This window comes from Mobula hypostoma, chromosome 7 (assembly GCF_963921235.1).
Source record: "Mobula hypostoma chromosome 7, sMobHyp1.1, whole genome shotgun sequence".
NCBI classification, from domain to species: Eukaryota; Metazoa; Chordata; class Chondrichthyes; order Myliobatiformes; family Myliobatidae; genus Mobula; species Mobula hypostoma.
In genome coordinates this window covers 181,584,466-181,605,198 of record NC_086103.1, presented here as the reverse complement: position 1 = coordinate 181,605,198, position 20,733 = coordinate 181,584,466, and the positions used below count along the sequence as shown (strand labels likewise).

General features: G+C 44.9%; 1 protein-coding gene across 5 annotated transcripts; it reads left to right on the top strand.

The window, feature by feature from the left end:
* The first annotated feature begins 5,594 nt into the window (after positions 1 to 5,594).
* LOC134349785 (serpin H1-like) lies at positions 5,595 to 18,468 on the top strand. Of its 5 annotated transcripts, none has more exons than XM_063054655.1 (6): positions 5,664 to 5,707; positions 8,087 to 8,183; positions 10,412 to 11,022; positions 13,270 to 13,368; positions 14,280 to 14,512; positions 15,385 to 18,468. In XM_063054655.1, the coding sequence occupies exons 3-6, from the start codon at positions 10,440 to 10,442 to the stop codon at positions 15,685 to 15,687; spliced, it is 1,218 nt and encodes a 405-aa protein (XP_062910725.1). In that variant the 5' UTR covers positions 5,664 to 5,707; positions 8,087 to 8,183; positions 10,412 to 10,439; the 3' UTR covers positions 15,688 to 18,468. The 5 variants fall into 5 exon arrangements, with proteins under 5 accessions (XP_062910726.1, XP_062910727.1, XP_062910725.1 ...); XM_063054659.1 differs by having other exon boundaries at positions 5,693 to 5,707; positions 10,399 to 11,022; XM_063054658.1 differs by lacking the exon at positions 5,664 to 5,707 and adding an exon at positions 5,777 to 5,795.
* Positions 18,469 to 20,733: the final 2,265 nt, after the last annotated feature.

Below are 20,733 nucleotides of genomic sequence, written 5' to 3'. Positions count from 1 at the left end.
CCTTGGGCAAGGTGTAGCACCTGCTTAGCAACCCCCCCCCCAACCCCAGATCAGGGTCACATGAAGCCATGTGACCAGGTGGTGGATGGTCGTACAAGCAGCCGTGCATATCGCAAGTCCTGGTTATGCAACCACTGATGCCAGGCAGACAATCTCTGAAGAGTATTAATAAATGGCTGGGGACACACCGTCTTGTAAAGACACTACCCAGAAGAAGGCAATGGCAAACCGCTTCTGTAGGAAGATTTGCCAAGAACAAGGTCACGTAGACAATGATCAGCCACTTCATACAACCCAGCACATAACAATGATGATAGGTGACTGTGAGTGTGGGTGTGTATTTATGTGTAGATAAGATCAGGTTGGGCAGAGAATAGGAATGACCAACTGAGGAAGACAAAACAGAAGGTTGGTGGTGTTGTAGATAGTGTAGAGGTTTGTCGAAGATTGCAGAGAGACATTGATAGGTTGCAGAAGTGGACTGAGAAGCGGCAGATGGAGTTCAACCCGGAGAAGTGTGAGGTGGTACACTTTGGAAGGACAAACTCCAAGGCAGAGTACAAAGTAAATGGCAGGATACTTGGTAGTGTGGAGGAGCAGAGGGATCTCGGGGTACATGTCCACAGATCCCTGGAAGTTGCCTCACAAGTGGATAGGGTAGTTAAGAAAGCTTATGTGGTGTTAGCTTTCATAAGTCGAGGGATAGAGTTTAAGAGTCGCGAGGTAATGATGCAACTTTATAAAACTCTGGTTAGGCCACACTTGGAGTACTGTGTCCAGTTCTGGTCACCTTACTATAGGAAGGATGTGGAAGCATTGGAAAGAGTACAGAGGAGATTTACTAGGATGCTGCCTGGTTTAGAGAGTATGGATTATGATCAGAGATTAAGGGAGCTAGGGCTTTACTCTTTGGAGAGAAGAAGGATGAGAGGAGACATGATAGAGGTATACAAGATATTAAGAGGAATAGATAGAGTGGATAACCAGCACCTCTTCCCCAGGGCACCACTGCTCAATACAAGGGGACATGGCTTTAAGGTAAGGGGTGGGAAGTTCAAGGGGGATATTAGAGGAAGGTTTTTTACTCAGAGAGTGGTTGGTGCATGGAATACACTGCCTGAGTCAGTGGTGGAGGCAGATACACTAGTGAAATTTAAGAGACTACTAGACAGGTATATGGAGGAATTTAAGGTGGGGGGTTATATGCGAAGCAGGGTTTAAGGGTTGGCACAACATTGTGGGCCGAAGGGCCTGTACTGTGCTGTACTATTCTATGTTCTATGTTAAAAGACTATGAGCTCACACATGTCATACTGATCTGAGCATACATGATGATGATGTACCTTGTTACATGTGACAATAAATTAATTCCAATCCCAGTTCCAGGTGGGGATGTTGCAATTTTTCAAGGAGAGGTTTTGGAGACCTTTGAAGCTTTCCCTCTGTCTATCCAGTACTCTGTTCCTCTGGCAGAGTTTGGAACAGAGCTTAGTTTTCAGGAGAAACACACACAAAATGCTGGAGCAACTCAGCAAGTCAGGCAGAATCTATGGAGGGAAATAAGCACAAGAGATTCTGCAGCTACTGGAAATCTCAAGCAACACACACAAGATGCTGGAGGAACTCAGCAAGTCAGGCAGAATCTATGCAGGGGAATAAATAGTTGATGTTTCAGGCCGAGACCCTTCATCAGGAGTGTACAGTAGTTACAGCAAAAGGCCAAGATTTCCAGTATCTGCAGGATCTCTAGTGTTCTTACCCCTCCATCGTTTTGATAAGCAGCATCTTGGATAAGAAACAAGAATAGGAACTAGCTAGAATCACCCGTGGACCCTGCCCCACTATTTAATCTTATCACGGGGGAAATACTTTGACCAATTTCCCTCCCTCAGTTATACTCTTTCCTTTAGTTACCCAGTGAGAGTGAGTTCATTACGATTGTGGGAAGGGCATTATTACTGGAGCAAGAGATGATCTTAAGCAGAACACAATTACAAAGAAAGCACGTCAGCGGCTTTATTTCATTCGAAGTTTGAAGAGATTTGGTATGTCAGCAACGACACTCGCTAATTTCTACAGATGTACGGTGGAGAGGATTCTGACTGGTTGCATCACCGTCTGGTACGGAGGGGCCACCGCAAAGAATCAGAAAAGGCTGCAGAAAGTTGTAAACTCAGCCAGGTCCATCATGAGCGCTAGCCTCCCCAGCATTGAGGACACCTTCAAAAGGCCATCACCCAGGACATGGCCACTTCTCATTGCTGCCATCAAGGAGGCGGTATGGGGGCCTGAAGACACACACTTTATGTTTTAGAAACAGCTTCTTCCCTCCACCATTGGATTTCTGAATGGACAACAAACCCATGGACACTAACTCAATTTTTTTTCTTTAATACTCTCTTTTTGCACTACTTATTTCATATATATATATATACACGTATGTATAATTGTAATGTTTTATTATGTACTGCAACATACTGCTGCCACAAAACAACAAATTCCACAACATACGCCAGTGATAGTAAACCTGATTCTGAGCTTCCGCAGATTCTAGAGATCCAGAGTAGTGGTGCGATTACATGAGCTGAGCGTGACGTTCTCCTAAGGGGTTGTCTATTGGTGGGTCATCGTGGCTGTAGAGGCCGATCCAGGAGTAGTAGTGCAATCACTCAAGCTGAGTGTGATGAAATTCTGAGTGACACACACAAAATACTGGAGGAACTCAACAGGTTAGGCAGCATCTATGGAGGGGATTAAACCGTCAACTTCATCAGGGAGGGTCCCAGCTTGAAAAGTCGTCTGCTTATTCCCCTCCGTTGATGCTCCCTGACCCGATGGTGAGTTCCTCCAGCATTTTGAGGGTGTTGCTCATTCCCAGCACCCACAGAATCTCTTGTGTTTAGTTATTATTGCTCACTTTGTGAGCTTCATGTGCCTCCCCCCACCCGGCACCCCACCCCTGAGAAAGCTTAAGGATATCCGGTATGCCCCAGGTGACACTTACCAGTTTTTATTGATGTACTACAGAAAGCATATTCTCCAGATGAATCACGGCTTGGGACAACAGCTGCTCTGCCCAAGACTGCAGGAAACCACAAAGAGTAGTAGAAACGGCCTAGTTCATCATGCAAACCAGCTTCCCCTCCACCGACCCTGTTTCTGTTGCCAAAGAAGAGCAGCCAACATAATCAGAGACTCCCAGCATCCATGCCATGCTGTCTTCTTGCTACTACCGCCAGACAAGAGGTCCAGAAGCCTTAGGTCCCACACCACCAGGTTCGGGAACAGTTATTACCCTACAGACATCAGGCTCCTGAACTACCGTGGATAACTTCACTTAGCTCACTGAACCGATTCCACAACCTACAGACTCACTTTCAAAGACTTGGCAATCCTGTTCTCAGTATTTTTTTTTTAGTTTGCATAATCCATCTTCTTTTGCACATAGGTTGTTTGACTATCTTTATTTATGTATAGTTTTTCATAAATTCTATTGTATTTCTTCATTTTTCTGTAAATGTATATATCAAAATGGAACTTAAGGTAGTATATGACAACAAATATGTACTTTGATAATAAACTTACTTTGACCTTGACTTCCTGTCCCCATTTGGCCAGAAGTTACAAAGCTCAGGGACAGCTTCTATCTCTGTCAGACCTGCTCCTGCTGACACCTCACAGCCTGCACATGCAGACAGATCCCCAGTCTCCACCCAGCTTCACCTGCTGCTCATTCCAGACCGATCACCTGCAGCCTATTTAATGCCAGTTCTCATCCACCGTTCTTTAGGACAGGCATGGTTTAACATGGAAAGTTTGTTAGGCTATCACTGCCATTGTAATGTATATCAGAGTGTATTTGACTTTCTAAAAGCATTAGACTTTTTGATATTATTTGAGTGTTTTAAAAAATTTAGTGGGTGTGCTTCCTGTCTCTTTGCTCCACACTCCAACTAAGAAGGCACTTTACGTTGGTCTGCCAACCGCCATTAAACATTACAAGAAGAGGATGCAGAAAAAGTCTTTGTAGACTCATCAAACTCAACCAGTTGCTCCTAGCTTTCACTCTCCCTGCCTCAGGATGACTTGTTGCCTGTTGTGTTTAGTTCCTGTTCTCTCTTGTTTTGCAGCCCCTTGTGACTTGTTATTTGAGGTCTATAATTAAAGCTATCATTCACTGCTAAATTATCTCAACTGGTCTGTTTTTGGGTCAAGCTTTCTCCACATTTCCTGACACCCCACTGTTATAAGACTATTGAATGGTTCCCTAATAGGATAAGATGGACTCTTGATCTCAGAATCTACCTTATTTTGTCCTTGCACTTTATTATCTAATTACACTGCTCTCTTGCTGTAACTGTAACACTTTATTCTGTATCGTGTTTTTTTTAAATTCCACCTTTATATAAGGCAGGATCTCCAGTTCAAATTCACTAATCAGAATCTGAATCTGGTCTATACACCTGGGTCTTTTGTGTAGACCACTGTCCTCTATTTCATTAGGAGTTTGAGGAGGTTTGGTATGTCCAAAGTTCAAAAAGGTCAACTAAGTTTATTATCAAATTATATATATGTCATCATATGCAACCCTGAGATTCTTTTTCTTGTGGGCATACTCAATAAATCCATAGAATAGTAACCATAACAGAATCAATGAAAGACTGCCCAACTGGGATGTTCAACCAACAAGCTGTGCAAATAAAAACAAACAAAATAATAAATAAATAAGCAAGCAAGCAATAAATATTGAGAGATGAGATGAAGTGTCCTTGAATGCAAGTCCATTGGTTGTGGGAACATTTCCAAGTTTGCAAGTGAAGTTATCCCCTTTGGTTTAGGAACCTGATAGTTGAGGGGTAATAGCTGCTCCTGAACCTGGTGGTGTGAGTCCTGAGGCTCCTGTACCTTCTTCCTGATGGTAGCAGTGAGAAGGGAGCGTGACCTGGGTGATGAGGGTCCCTGATGATGGATGCTGCTTTCCTGCGACCACCTTTCATGTGGATGTGCTCAATGGTGGGGAGGGCTTTACTTGTGATGGAGTGGGCCATTTCCACTAGTTTTTGGAGGATTTTCTATTCAAGGACACTGGTGTTTCCACCACAGGCTGTGATGCAGCCGGTCACCAAAAAGTCTGTCAAATTTCTATACAGTAGATGTATGATGGATTGCATCACTGTCTACTGTGTAGGGTCCACTGCACCGGATCAGAAGGTTGCAAACCCAGCTAGCTCCAGCATGGGTACTAGCCTCCCCAACACTGAGGACATCTTCGAAAGGTAATTGCTGAAAAAGGTGGGATTCATTACCCCCCCCCCCACTATCCTTCATGGCCTCTTCTCATTACTACAATCAAGGAAGAGGACAGTGAACCAACTCATGAACACTACCTCACTATTTTTGTCCTCTTGTTTTCATCACTTATTTAATATATATTATAGTAATTTATATTTGTTAATGTATTGCTCTGTACTGATGCCGCAAAATAACAACATTTTCGACACAAGTCAGTGATTTAGATTCTGAGGCAATACTGTAACTGGAATCTGAAGGCTTTGAGACCCAGCGGAAGCCTTGTCGAGTTCCGTGGGTGGAATCCGCCCCAGATTTACCCAGTTCACGCTTTAAGGAACTGTCGTCCGAGAGGAGGTGGTCCATTCTTTAGGCATCTCTCGTCGGAGTAGGAGCCGAGAGGCGCAGAGAAAAACAGGTGAGACCCTTACTCCAGTAGCCCAGAGCCCTCGTCCCTGTACTGGGGAAGTCTTGTTTCGAGCAGCTAAGAGCTCGAATTCCCGTCGGTGAGTATTCCTGATCCCCAGCAACCGAGAATTCCCAACTCCTGCACTGGAGAACTTATTGTAGCACCGGGGAATTGTCGATTCCAACGGCTAGGAACTCCCAGCCTCAGTAGCTGAGAGCCAAATTTCAACGCCTGATCCCTGCCTTCTACTCTGGCAGTTGCTAACTCCAGTAACTTTGGTTCCTCATCGCTGCAGACGGGAGCCTGGATCCCTGTAGCCGCCGGAGGACTTCCATGCACTGTGCCCAGGAGGTGGAAGGGGAGGACAATTTCAAATTCCTCGTCTGTTGGGTCTCCCTAGCGTGGATTATTGAGTCTTTTCTATGGGAATGAATTTTAGGTTCAAATAATTAATTGCAGAAAAAAAACTAACTCTCGGCAACGGGGTCACAAAGATATACCGGTATATCGCGAACTTTGCAGAAGTTCTGTCAAACTTTCACCAACTATTTCTCAAAGTTAAACTTCTGACCCTGTTCATTTGTGGAAAGTTTTTATTTTGTCTTTTAACTTGATTTTTCTTTATTCATTGGATCGACTTTGAAAACCTCACTGCAATTCTAGCTTACGTGGTAGAGACTGGGATAGGGTGGGGAAATGGTTAAGGAATCTTCCAGACCTCTGGAAGAATGTGTCTACTCTGGCAACTGCCATTGGCTAATTCCTTGCCCCCTCCTCTTTTCCCGGTACTTGTGCATTGATTGGGTGGGTTTCTCCGAATACTGTACTCTTTAACTTAAGATTTCATTGAAGCCGCAAAGTTAGAGGAGCGAAAAAAATCTTTCATTTTCTCTCCATCAATAATAACTTTATTTATAGAGCACTTTTCATACCGACGTAGTTCAAAGTGCTTTACAATGGGATAAAGTGCCAACATCAAAATAAAGAAAAAGATGTTAAGTTTAAAACAAGGTTAAATAAATAGGTTTTGAGCTGGTGTTTAAAGTTATCAATTGAGTCTACATCCCTTATAGTTTTATGTTTTGAATTGCAGTTTAGGAGCGTAGTTCTAAAAAGCTGACCTGCCAGTTATCTATTGAGGGAGTTTATTTACATTTGAGAGACCGGCGGAAGACCGCAGGATTATAAAACGAAAATGATTGTGTGATTACTCCGGTCTCTGACCATTAAGACAATAAAATCTGCTCCGGCTACTTGTTCGGTTTCATCGGGGGAAAGTCGCCCGGTCCTTGATAATTTTATTTCAGAATGGCAGAGACAAAAGGTACCGTCACTTAGACAAACGTTCAAGGTTAGACCATCTACTTCTGGCGTGTGCATCTAAAGAAAGATTAGCTTGATTTGTCATGTGTACGTCCAAACATTGAACCTTTTGGAGAATCTGGATCTGGAGAATTATTTTGAAGAATGCGGATGTACAGTATTCCTCTCTCCCACACCTTACTCGAATCGGGCTGCGACTGAAAGAATCTCGATCCCTCAGGGCAATGATTTTTCTGTGTGTGTGTGTCTCTGTCGCGACTGAATAAACCACTGTTGTAAATTGAAGTCACATTCCACAGTTGGCGGAGGTGAAGGGGACGGGAAACTATTGTTTATTGTCTCCGGAAAGGGAGAGCGAATCAGAATCGGCTTTAATATCACTGGCATAGGTCGTGAAATTTGGTTTGCGACAGCAGTACATTGCAAAACATACTTAAAACTAAATCACAATAAGAAATGCATGTAAAAATAACGGTGCAAAAAAGGAGCAAACAAAAATATTGAGGTAGTGTACATGGGTTCATTGTCCATTCAGAGATCTGATGGTGGAGGGGCGAATTCCTGCCTGACGAACCTGTTGGAATTCTTTGAGGAGATTACAAGTAGGATAGATAAAGGGGATGCAGTGGATGTTGTTTGGACTTTTCGAAGGGCTTTGACAAGGTGCCACACATGAGGCTGATTACCAAGTTAAGAGCCCATGGTATTACAGGAAAGTTACTAACATGGTTAGAGCATTGGCTGATTGGCAGGAGGCAGCGAATGGGAATAAAAGGATCCTTTTCTGGTTGACTGCCAGTGACTAGTGATGTTCCACAGGGGTCAGTGTTGGGACCACTTTTTTTATGCTGTATATAAATGATTTAGATGATGTTCCCAAGCTTGAAGATGATACAAAAATTGGTGAAGGGGCACGTAGTGTTGAGGAAATGGGTAGGATGCAGGAGGACTTGGACAGATAGGGAGAATGGGCAAGAACATGGCAAATGAAAAATATAATGTTGGAAAATGCATGGTCATACTCTTTGGTACTAGAAATAAATGTGCTGACTATTTTCCAAACAGGGGGAAAATCCAGGAATCTGAGAAGCCCAGGGACTTGGGAGTCCTTGTACAGAAGACCCTGAAGGTTAACTTGCAGGTTGAGTTGGTGGTGAGGAAGGTAAATGCTGTGTTAGCATTCATTTCAAGAGGTCTAGACTACAAGAGCAAGGATGTGATGCTGAGGCTTTATAAGGCACTGGTGAGGCTTCACCTTGAGTATTGTGAACAGTTTTGGGCTCCATCCTAGAAAAGGATGGTGACATTGGAGAGGGTTCAGAGGAGGTTCACAAGGATGATTCCAGGAATGAAAGGATTATCATATGAGGAACGTTTGATGACTCTGAGTCTATACTCACTGGAATTCAGAAGGATGGGGGGGATCTCATTGAGACCCTTCACATGTTGAAAGGCCTAGACAGAGTAGATGTGGAAAGGATGTTTCCCATGGTGGAAGAGACTAGGACAAGAGGGCACAGCCTCAGGATAGAGGGGTGCCCTTTTAAAACAGATGCAGAGAAATTTCTTTAGCCAAAGGGTGGTGAATTTGTGTAATTTGTTGCCACATGCAGCTGTGGAGGCCAGGTCATTGGGTGTATTTAAAGCTGAGATTGATAGGTTCTTGACTGGGCATGGCATCAAAGGTTACGGGGAGAAGCCTGGGAACTAGGGTTGAGGAGGAAAAGAAAAAAGGATCAACATGATTGAATGGCAGAGCAGACTCGATGGGCCAGATGGCCTAATTCTACTCCTATGTCTTATGGGCAGAAGCAGTTTCTGAAACACTTGGTGTATGTCTTCAGGTTCCTGTACCTCGACATGATGGTAGCAATGAGAAGAGGGTTCTGCTATTCCATCATGGCTGATTTATTATCCCCCTCAACCCCATTCTCCTGCCTTCTCCACATATCCTTTGACACACAAGAATCTATCAACCTCCACTTTAAATATACCCAATAACTTGGCCTCTAAAGCCATCTGTGGCAATGAATTCCACAGATTCACCACCCTCTGGCTAAAGAAATTCCTCCCATCTTTGTTCTGAATGGACATCCCTCTATTCTGAGGCCGTGCCCTCTAGTACTAGACTCTACCACTATAGGAAATACTTGCTCCACCTCCACTCTTAACTTGGCCAGGGGCTCCCAATTTAGAGTCCACGGACCCTTTGCTCAATGATACTGGTACATGGCATAAGAAAGGTTGGGAACCCCTGATCTAGATCTTTCAATATTCCATAGGTTTTAATGAGATTCCCCCCCACTCCCCAATTCTTCTAAACTCTTCTGGACCTTCTCCAATACCAGCACATCCTTTCTTGGATAAGGATATTAGATTCTGCAGAACCCCTAATGTAGAAGTAAACGCAACAGATTCTGCAGATGCCGGAAATCCGGAGCAACACACACGAAATACTGGAAGAACTCAGCAGGTCAGGCAGCGTCAATAGAGAGGATTAAACAGTCGACGTTTTAGGCCATGACCCCTCCCTTGCAATAAGGGAAGTGGGCTAAAGTCGGAATAGGAGGGTGGGAGTGGGAGGGGGAAAAGTACAAGGCAGCAGATGACAGAGGAATCCAGATGAGAGAGGTGTGTGGGTAGGGGAGGGGGTGGAGGATGAAATGAGAAGCTGGAAGGTGATAGATGGTAAAGGGCTGATGAAGCTCCTTCACTAATGCTTGGCTTTATCCAGCAGCTTCACTCCATCTGTCGCAACAGGGGGGATTTGCTGGCGGCCACCCACTTTAATTTCCCCCTTCCCATTCCGACGTGCTGGTCCATGGCTGCCTCTATTGCCACTCTCAGGTTGGAGGAGCAACACCTCACATTCGGTGTAGGCAGCCTCCAACTTGGTGCCCTAAGTAGATGGTGAAGGCAGTGACTCTCCAACGTTTCATTCAGGGGCAGAATGGTGGCACAGTGGTTAACGCCACTACAGCACCAACAACGTGGGTTCAATTCCCACCACTGTCTTTAAGGAAGGTGTGCAGTCTCTCCGTGACCATGTGGGGTTTCCTCCCACATTCCGAAGACTTGCAGTTAGCGTTGGGGTTAGTGAGTTGCGGGCCTCCAGAACAATCCTGGGACTGCATTGATCGTTGACACAAAACTATGCATTATACTGCATCTTTCAACATGGTGACAAATAAAAAATAATTTTTATTTGTTAAACTTACACCGGTGGTAATGAAGGGGTGCCAATTAGTGGCAGGAACGTATGGTTTAGTAAGTTGTGGGCAAGTTATGTTGGCGCTGGCGTGGCTGAGTTGATTTGACCTAATAGGGTTTTGATGTGCCTGTGACGTCTAAAGCTAATCTTTATCTTAAATGCTCAGTTTTGTTTTTCAGGATTACTCTGTCCCTGACCACTGGAACCATGTGGCTGGTGAAGTTGCTGGCTCTCGGCCTGGTGATCGCCGCAGTCTCGGCTGCAGAGCAGAAACCGAGTGAGCATACGGCCACGCTGGCGGATGCCAGTGTCAAGCTGGGATTGAACCTGTACCACACCATGGCCAAAGACAAGGCCACCAGCAACATCCTGCTCTCTCCTGTGGTGCTCGCCTCCCTCCTAGGAGCAGTGTCACTCAGCGGCCCCGGCCCGACCGCCTCCGAGGCAAAGGCTCTGCTCGACATGGACAAGGTGCCAGATGACAAGTTCCATCTCACTGTCTCCCAGCTCCTGGCAGACGTCAGTAACTCTACTGCGCGCAATGGCACCTGGAAGATCGGCAGCCAGCTTTACGGCCCCACCTCGGTGAAATTCGTCGAGGACTTTGTGCAGAAAAGCAAGAAGCACTACAACTTTGGGCACGCCAAGGTCAACTTCAGGGACAAGAAGGGCGCCCTGAAGGCCATCAATGAGTGGGCAGCGAAGACCACAGAGGGGAAGCTTCCCGAGATCATCAAGGACCTGCAGAGTACTGATGGAGCTATGATCATCAATGCCATGTTCTTCAAACGTAGGTCCATGCAGTTGGTATTTTACTCAAAAGTTCAAAGCAAATTTATTATCAAAGTACCTGCATGTTACCATAAGCTACCTTGAGATTCATTTTCTTGCAGACATTTACAGGAAAATGGAAAAAAAATACTTGGACTATTGAAAACTACTAACAAAGACCAACAAATGTCCAGGGTTTAAGACCATAAGATATAGGAGCAGAATTAGACCATTTGGCCCATCGAGTCTGCTTCCCCCATTTCATCATGGCTGATCCATTTCCCCCTCAGCCCCCGTATCCCTTCGTGCTCTGACCAATCAATAATCTATCAACCTCTGCCTTAAATATACTCAATGACTTGGCCTCCACGACCACCTGTGGCAACAAACTGCTCAGATTCACCAACCACTGGCTAAAGAAATTCCTCCTCATTTCTGTCCTAAATGACATCCCTCTATTCTGAGGCTATGTCCTCTGGTCTTAGACTTCTTCACCTTAGGAAACATCCACTCCACATCCATTCTATCGAGGCCTTTCAACATTCCATAGGATTTAATGAGATTCTCTTCCCCCCCCCCCACCATTCTTCTGAATTCCAGTGATTACAGGCTCAGAGCCATCAAATGCTGCTCATATGACAAGCCCTTAAATCCTAGAATCATTTTGGTGAATCTCCTTTGAACCCTCTCCAATATCAGCACATCCTTTCTTAGATAAGGGGCCCAAATTTGTGCTGAATACTCCGCGAGGTGTCACCAGTGCCTTATAAAGCCTTAGCATTGCATCCTTGCTTTTATATTCTAGTTAAGAGGACAAATCACACTAGTCATTATTTAAAAGTAAATAAATAATACTGAGAAGAGTGACTTTCTTCCAGGGCAGAACTGGCTAATTGGGAGCATAATTTTGTTTTGGAGGAAAGTATAGGGGGGATCTCAGAGGTAGGTATGGGTGGTGGTAGAGGCAGATACATTAATGAGATTCTCAAATAGTAATGTGGATGAAAGAGGAATGCAGAGCTATGTAGGAGGGAAGCGTTAGATTGATCTTAGAATAGGTTTAAATTTCAGCACAAGATTGTGGGTCGAGTGGTCTGTGCTGTAATGTTCTATGAGTTGTAGAGTCTTTGAAAGTGAGTCGATAGGTTGTGGAATCAGTTCCGATTTGAGGTGAGTGAAGCTATCCATGCTTGTTTAAGAGCCTGATGGTTGTACAATATTAACTGTTCCTGATGGTTAAATCCATCTGGAAGAGTTTTCCAATTGGCCCGGCATTGTTTCCCTAGTGTATGGTAAACATTTACCCTCCCAAATAGCAATCCAAGTCTGCAGTAAGTTTTAATCCAAAGCTTTCTGGGAGACTCCCTGATCACAATTCATAATGCATTGGTGGCAAATGTTTCTTACCTCCTGAATCTTTGGCCAGAAACCATGACCCCTGGTGACCAATCCTTCTGCCAGTGAAGTTATAAACAGAAGAACAAAGAACAGAATAGTACAGCACAGTACAGGCATTTCAGCCCACAAAGAGATTCCACAATTCCAGAGGAGCATGCACAAAATGCTAAAGGAACTCAGCAGGTCAGGCAGCAACTATAGAGGGGAATTAACATTTGGCATTCAGTCATGATGAAGGGTCTCAGCCTAAAACTTTTGACAATTTGTTTCCCTCCATAGATGTTACCTGACTTGGTGAGTTCCTGCAGCATTTTGCCTGTCGCTGGTGAAGCTGTTTCTCTGTGATCCGCATGCAATCTCAGCAGATCATGCCACATATGGGTACATCAAAGTGGTAAAAAGGAGAACAACATGGTGTTGCATCTACAGAGAAAATAGTCAAATAAAGTGTAAATAGATACATAAAGCTGGATAGAGAGGATGTTTCCTACAGTGGGGGAGTCTAAGATCAGAGGGGACAGCCTCAGAATAGAGGGACATCTATTTAGAACAGAGATGAGGAGGAATTTCTTCAGCCAGAGGGATATGAATCTGTGGAATTCATTGCCACTGGTGGCTGTGGGAGGCAAGTCTTTGGGTATATTTAAAGCAGAGGTTGATGGGGTGTCAAAGGTTACAAGGAGAAGGCAGGTGAGGGGTTGAGAGGGATAATAGATCAACCACGCTGGAATTGTGGAACAGATTCAATTGGTTGAATGGTGTAATTCTGCTCCTATGTCCTATGGTAAAGGGCCACAATGAGGTCTATCTCTCTGCCGACTACTGATAACGTGGAAAAGGACTGACAGAATTCTCTTCTTAACTGCAGCTCACTGGAATGAGAAATTTCACCACAAGATGGTGGACCAGCGGAGCTTCATGGTCACCCGCTCGGAAACCATCGCGATCAGCATGATGCACCGCACCGGTACGTTTGACTTCCTCCTGAAGGTCCCAGGACCAAGTTCAGATGGGGTCTCCTAGGGCCAGTGCTAATGAGGTGCTGTCCTGCGGGAGGCAGTGTCCACTTTTGAGTGGCTGCTTTGGAAAAGTTTGGGGTTTTCTTTAGTGAAATGGGGCCAAAGCTTTTTTTGATTGGTGAATTATTATTTGGTTTGGTTGTGCTGAATGCTCACCAGGAGATCTATTGGGAAGTCCAGAACACATCGCACAGATGTCCACGCATGTGTACTGAAGGAAGCCCAAAATGTTACTGAATCCAATTTATTCACCGCAAAACACAAGTTTTTCTGGTGGCCACCCTATTTAATTCTACTTCCCATTCTCATTCCAGTGCTCTCGGTGAGGCCTCCTCTACATTGGTGAGATCCCACGTAGATTAGGGAACTGCATCATTATTCACCTTGTCTCTGTCCATCTCTATAGGTGGGGTTTCCCCAGTGGCCACCCATTTTAATTCTACTTCCCATTCTTGTTCTGACAAGTTGGTCCATGGCCTCCTCTACTGCCACGATGAGGCCACTTTCTGGTTGAAGGAGCAACACCTCCATTGTCCTCTTCTATCAGATTCTTACTTCTTCAGCCCTTGCCCTTTCTACCTATCATCTCCCAGCTTATTTCATCCCTCCACTTCCCCTCACTTGGTCTCACCCATCACCTCTCCACCCCTCACCACCTTATTCTGGCTTCTTCCTCCCTCTTTTCCAGTCCTCAGAGGGAGCCTGATGAAGGGTCTTAACCTGAAGAGTTGACCGTTCATTCTCCTCTGTAGCTGCTGCCCGTCTTGCTGAGTTCCTCCAGCATGTTGTGTGTGTTGCATATAACTTCCTTTCTTGCGGGTTCTGAGTAGTGTTTTATCTTTGGGTCTCTGCACTTTAGGCTTGTACAACTTCTACATTGATGAAGCGAATCAAGTGTTTGTGCTGGAGATGGAGCTGTCCCGTTCACTTTCCAGTGTGATCTTCATCATGCCCTTCCAACTGCAGTCCCTGGACAGAATCGAGAAGCTGCTGACCAAGGAACAGATCAACGCTTGGGTCAGCAAGCTAAAGAAACGGGCAGTGGCCATCTCCTTGCCGAAGGGCAACTATGGGGTCAGCCATCAGCTCCAGGTACGGAGAGGCCTGGGTTTCAAAGTTCAAAGTACATTTATTAAGGAAGTATGCATACTGTATACAAACTTGAGATTTGTCGTCTTGCAGGCAGCCACAAAACAAAAAAACACGACAGAATCCATTTTTAAAAAACCGCACAGCAAAGACAGTCAAACTCTGTGTGTGTGTGTGGGGGGGGGGGTGGGGTGGGGAGGAAAACAAGTCATGCAATTAAAAAAAAAATTAAACAAGTAATACGCTGGCCTTAAACTGCAGAGTCCCTGAAAGTGAGTCCTCGGCCACGGAACCAGTTCAGTGGTGAGGTGAGTGAAGTCGGTCCAGGAGCCCAATGGCTACAGGCCACAGCCACGGAGCCGGTTCAGTGCTGAGGTGAGTGAACCTCACAGAGTATTGAACTGAACACTGGTTCATCCTTTGCCCTCGGCATTGATCTTTTTAATGTGGCTTGGCACTTAAATTGGCGAAAGGTCGATTCGTTTAACTCTCGGGCTCGGGCCCTACTGCTTTGGCCTGGCCCCAAATCCCTAGCCCTGGTGTTCCCTTTCCCAATGAGGTGCAAACCAACGAACAGAACTGTGGATAATTCAACCCTCCAACCTACGTGAGGGGGAACGACTTCACTCACAAGCTGCTAGCGGAAGTGGTGGATGTGGGTTCGATTTCAACAGCTTGATACTAATTCTTCTGTCAAGCATTTTTTTGAATACTAGCTGTCAGAATCGGGTTTAGTATCACTGACATGTCGTGAAATGTCTTGTTTCTCTCCCCATGGATGCCGCCTGACTTGCTATGTATCTTTAGCCTCTTGTATTTCGGCTTTTGGTTTTCTCGTCATGACCTGTTGAATTTCGTTTTCACTTTGAATGTAGAAGTACCTGGGCGGTGTTGGTTTGACCACCGCGGTCGACAAGAACAAAGCGGACTTGTCCAAAATCTCGGGCAAGAAGGATCTGTACCTGTCCAGCCTTGTCCATGGCACCGCTTGGGAATGGGCCACTGAAGGCGACCCGTACGATGCCTTCATCTACAGCCGCGAGGAGCTGAAAAACCCAGAGGTGTTCTACGCTGACCACCCCTTCATCTTCCTGGTTAAGGACAAAAACACTGGTTCGTTCCTCTTCATTGGGCGGCTAGTGAGACCAGATGGCCGCAAAATGCACGACGAATTGTAGCCTCTGGGCAGTTCTGGTGTACGTGGGGCCAAAATGCAACATGTCTTTTTTTGTTTAAAGAAAAAGAAATGTTAGTTCTGTGTAAGTGGTTTGACATGCTGTCTTGGGAGTAAACAGTTGATCTTTTTGAGAATGGTGCCCTGTTAAACCCCCACCCTAGCCCTTGTTAGGTAAAGAATCCCACTATTCTCCCTCAACACCCCACTTTCCTCAATGTTGGGTGGATTTCAACCAAGAGCGACTGGTGCTTTGTCTTGGTGGTACCACAATTGATCAAGTTTTAACCATGAGCAACAGGTTCTTCTGGCTCCACACAATCGGCCAATCCATTGCACCTGTAGACAGTATATGTAGGGCTAACTCCACCAGTGTGTAACCCTAACAAGTAGGGCGGATTTGTGTAGCATCGCACTGAAGCATTTGGCTCAACCAATTCCTGTCAATGCTTCATGGTGCTCTCCTCTCGGCCTTTTCAATCTCACCCTCTCAACATAACCATGTCTTCCTTTCTCCCCTCTGCTCCACAAAAGCTTGTCCATCTCGGTGAGATTTACATGCACAGGAGACTCTGAACAAAGGCCTACACTCAGTGGCCACATTATTAGGCACACCTTGTTAATACAAATATCTAATCGGCCAATCGTGGCAACAATACATAAAAGCATGCGGACATGGTCAAGAGGTTCATTTGTTGTTCAGGTCAAACATCAGAATAGGGAAGAAATGTGATTCAAGTGACTTTGACCATGGAATGACTGTTGGTGCTAGTCAGGGTGGTTTGAGTATCTCAGAAACTGCTGAACTCCTGGGATTTTCATGCACAACAGTCTCTAAAGTTCATGGGGGATGATGCAAAAAGCAAAAAAAAAATCCAGTGAGTGGCAGTTCTGTGGGTGAAACAACTTTTTAATGAGACAGGTCAGAGGAGAATGGCCAGACTGGTTCAAGCTAACAGTAACTGAAAATAACCACACGTTACAACAGTGGGTGCAGAAGAGCATCTCTGAACTCATATGTTGAACTTTGAAATGAATGGGCTACAGAGGCAGAAGACTCCACTGGGTTCCACTCCTGTAACTAATAAAGTGGCCACAGAGTGTACATTCACAGGAGATTCTGGACAAGGCTTGCATCCCTCACTTTGTTTACTGATTTTTGCAAAATGTTCTATCAACTTTTGGAAAAGTTTAATTTGAAATCTTTTGATATTTTATGGAAGGCACTCCAGTGATTGGGTGGAGCTAAGAGCCTTGTGTTCTTTGTCACGTGCAGTGGACGTCACTGAGATTTTGAACCATTTTGACATTTTGGGACAAATGCCTGACAGTAAAGGTCAAAGTTCAAAGTAAATTTATCATCAAGGTGTGCATGTCACCATGTACTACCTTGAAATTCATTTTCTTGTGGCATTTTATTGGAAAGAACTGAGTGAATTATGAGCAACTGATCAATTGCTGGTGGGGTTGAAATGATGTGACAAAGTTTCACTGAAATTCAGGGGCTCCCAATGAGGATCTGTAGTTAATGGTAAAGCTCATTGGCATAAAGAAGATAAATAATTTTTAAAGATGGTATCGCTTGTAAATCAGATCAATTAACTTCTTTCCCCACTCCTGTTTCATCTAACCGCTTCCTCTGTATCTGGCTTCCCTTTGGATACCTCGGTTATTCCCAAGTTGTGCCTCATGCTCCTCCATTGACGAGGTTCCAAACGAATTCTTTTACTGAAAAGTTGTATATCTGCCCATGACTTATGGACCTTAATAAGCCTGTTTTTAAAGAGGAAATGCTGGAGGCACAGGAGATTCTGCAGATGCTGAAAATCTGAAGTAACACGCACAACACTGGAGGTCAGGCAATATCCATGAAGGGAAACGAGCAGTCGATGGTTCAGGCCGAGGCCCTCCATCAGGCCTCCTATGAGACTGTTTGTTTCCTTCCATAGATGTTGCCTGACCTTCTGAGCTCCTCCGTTGTTTTATGTGTGTGCTAAAAATGCTGGAGCAGTTCTCCGGCTGGGCAGAGGAGAAAAGACCTACTGTGTATATTGGGGGACCGGTCTAATAACGTCCCAGCAGAAGTCCCTGAAGAAGGTCAGTGACCAAGATCGCTTTGCCAGATTGTGGCCTGTGGTGAGACACATTGGTTTCTAATTGGCTTAAAACAAGTACCAACAGCCTTCTCGGCTTTGGGTGGATTTGATGGTAGCATGTTTCTCAAGATTAAAAACAAACTGCAAGTGGTGGAAATGTAGGAGGGTAGGGGTGGTGGATAAAGATTTGGAAGTGCTAGAAGCACTCATTGGGTCGATTAATGTTTCAATGAAGGGGCCTGAAGCCAAAATGTAAACTGGTTTTCCTCTTTCTCAGAGGCTGCTTGGCTTGCTGTGTGTTTCCAGGGTCTAGTCGTTTCTTAAACCTTGAGGTCCATTTCAAACTTTTCACCCTGCTGGCCAATTGAGAGTTTGTTCCAAGTCTTTTTTGGGGAGTGGGGTTGAGGAAAACGAGGCTGTTTTTTGTATATCAGCTGATTTTTTTTTTTCTTAATGCAATCCCCTCAGTTTCTCAGACAATCAAAACTGCTTGCATTGGGAGCCGTGGACGATGGAGTGGAGTGTTGGGGTGGGAAATTGTGACTGTTCTTTTGCTGAGTATCCTATTGAATGACAGCAGATGTACTCATGTTGCAATACCTCATGGCCCACACAGTGTCATCTGTGGTGCTGGATCAATGCCGTATCTGAAAATCACATTTGGTTTTGTTTTACAATAAAAAAATTGTGAACAGACGTGGCTGTCTTCATCTTGTTTTTCTTCAGTGAGTTGTTGCAAAGATTGATTTGAGGGAAGGCTTTTAATGCTGTTCTGTATGGTGGAGACCCTCGATGTGGGAAATGAATTTGTTTCCAATGTAGAGTCACCCGCATAATTTTAAATGCTGAAATTTAAAATTTTAGCAGTTAGCTTGGGGCATCAGAGTTAGGAATTCAACTCCAGTGTCCTCTCTAAGAAAGCTTGTATGTTCTTCCCATGGGCATGTGTGTTTCCTGCAGGTGCTCTGGTTTCCGTCCATACTCCAAAGACATGCTGGTTAATAGGTCACTCTAGTTGGAGTGGCATGGTAGTGTAGCAGTTTACACAGTGCTTTACAGTACAGGTGACCCAGGTTCAATTCCCGCCACTGCCTGCAAGGAGTTTGTATCTTCTCCCCGTGACTGCATGCGTTTCTCCAGGTGTAAACAGTCGACGTTTCAGACAGAGAGCCTTTGCCAGAACTGGAGAAAAAGATGAGGTAGTCAGAGTTGGAAGGTAGACGGGGTGTAGGAAGACATACAAGGTAGTAGGTGATGGGTGAAACTGAGGGGGGGAAGGGGTGAAGTAGAGAGCTAGGATTGGTGTCAGATGGAGAAGACAGAAGGCCATGGAAGAAAGGAAAGGGGGAGGAGCACCAGAAGGAGGTGATGGGCGGGGAAGGAGATGAGAGAGGAAACTGGAATGGGGAATGGTGAGGGGGGGGGCATTACTGGTAGTTTGAGAAATTGATGTTCATGCCATCAGATTGGAGGCTACCCAAATGGAATATAAAGGTTTTGCTCCTCCAGCCTGATTGTGGCCTCATCGTGGCAGTATAGGAGGCCATGGACTGACTTGTGGGAATGGGTAAAAAAAAAATTCCTTCCTGCTCTCCTCTTCAGTTCCCCACTCTGGCCTCTTACCTCTTCTCACCTGCCCATCACAGCCCCCATTCAGTTTCTCCTATGGTCTACTCTCCTCTGCTATCAGATTCCTTCCTCTCCAGCCCTTTATCTTGATCTTTCAAACCCACTTGGCTTCACTGTCACCTTCTAGCTACCCTTCCCCTCCCCCCCACTTTTTAAAATTCTGCTGTCCTCCCCCCATCCTTTCCAGTCCTGAAGAAGGGTCTCAGCCTAAAACATTGACTATTTATTCCTCTCCATGGATGTTGCCTGACCTCCAGCATTTTGTTGCTAATAAAAAAAAACTTGCCTGCAACAACATCACAGATACAGATGGGACACAGTATAAATTACACACAAATTGTACAAGGTGGTAAAGAGGGAAGAGAGGAGTGTAAAATGACATCAATGGGGAAAAAATAAAAATACACATGAGACCGTTCCATGATAATGCAAGAGGCTGTCTTACTGGTTCCTCTTCACTGAGAGTGGAATGAGCTGCCAACGGAAGTGCTGGATGTGGGTTCGATTGAAGTTTGGATAGGTATGTGTATGAGAGGGGTAGGAGGGTTACCTTAGAGTGCAAGTTCAAAGAAAATTTATTATCAAAGTACATACATGTCACCGTAGTTGATTTCAGTTCATGATTGTACAAGGGAGGAATACTGAAGTGGTTTCCTGTGGCCGCCTTCCGTTGCAGTGTCCATACTGGATGGGTAACCCTGGCCATTGATCAGCAGATTCATCTGACCAGCTTTTTTAGTTTTACAACCATAAATTCCAATTGTAGAATCTGCTTGTAAAACCATCCACCACCTGCAAACCATGGCATCACGTGACCCTGACTGGGAGGCTAAACAGGTACTACACTTTGCCCAAGGGTGACCTGTAGGCTATCGGATGGAAGGAGCGCCTTACACCTCCTTTTGCTGAGCAATTGCACAGCACCAACACCGTGTGTAGTGTACATTCTTCCTATATTGATGTACGGCTGCGAGTCATGGACCATCACAAATGCAATGGAATAATGAATCAATGCAGCAGAGATGTGGCTCCTCAGAAGAATGCTATGCATATCATAAAGGGACAGGATAACCAATGAAAAAGTTCTACAGAGAACGAAAACAAAATGTACATTACTTTAAAAAAAATCAGAAAACAGCAATCAAAATTCTTTGGACACATCATGCGAAGAGAGACATTAGATCATTTAGTTAGAACTGGAAAGCTGGAAGGAAAAAGAAGCAGAGGCAGACAGAATGAAAGTGACAGATGGAATAACATCATGGTTAGAAACAGGGGAGGCAACAACTACAATTCGGAAGGTCAGGGAGTCAGGGACCGTGATG

Bases quoted from the DNA above. Each gene is read 5' to 3' on its own strand.
- LOC134349785 (XM_063054656.1), top strand. From the start codon at position 10,440: ATGTGGCTGGTGAAGTTGCTGGCTCTCGGCCTGGTGATCGCCGCAGTC. The intron at 13,369-14,279 runs GTACGTTTGACT...TCTGCACTTTAG, and splicing joins CAGCATGATGCACCGCACCG to GCTTGTACAACTTCTACATT. The intron at 14,513-15,384 runs GTACGGAGAGGC...CTTTGAATGTAG, and splicing joins GGGTCAGCCATCAGCTCCAG to AAGTACCTGGGCGGTGTTGG.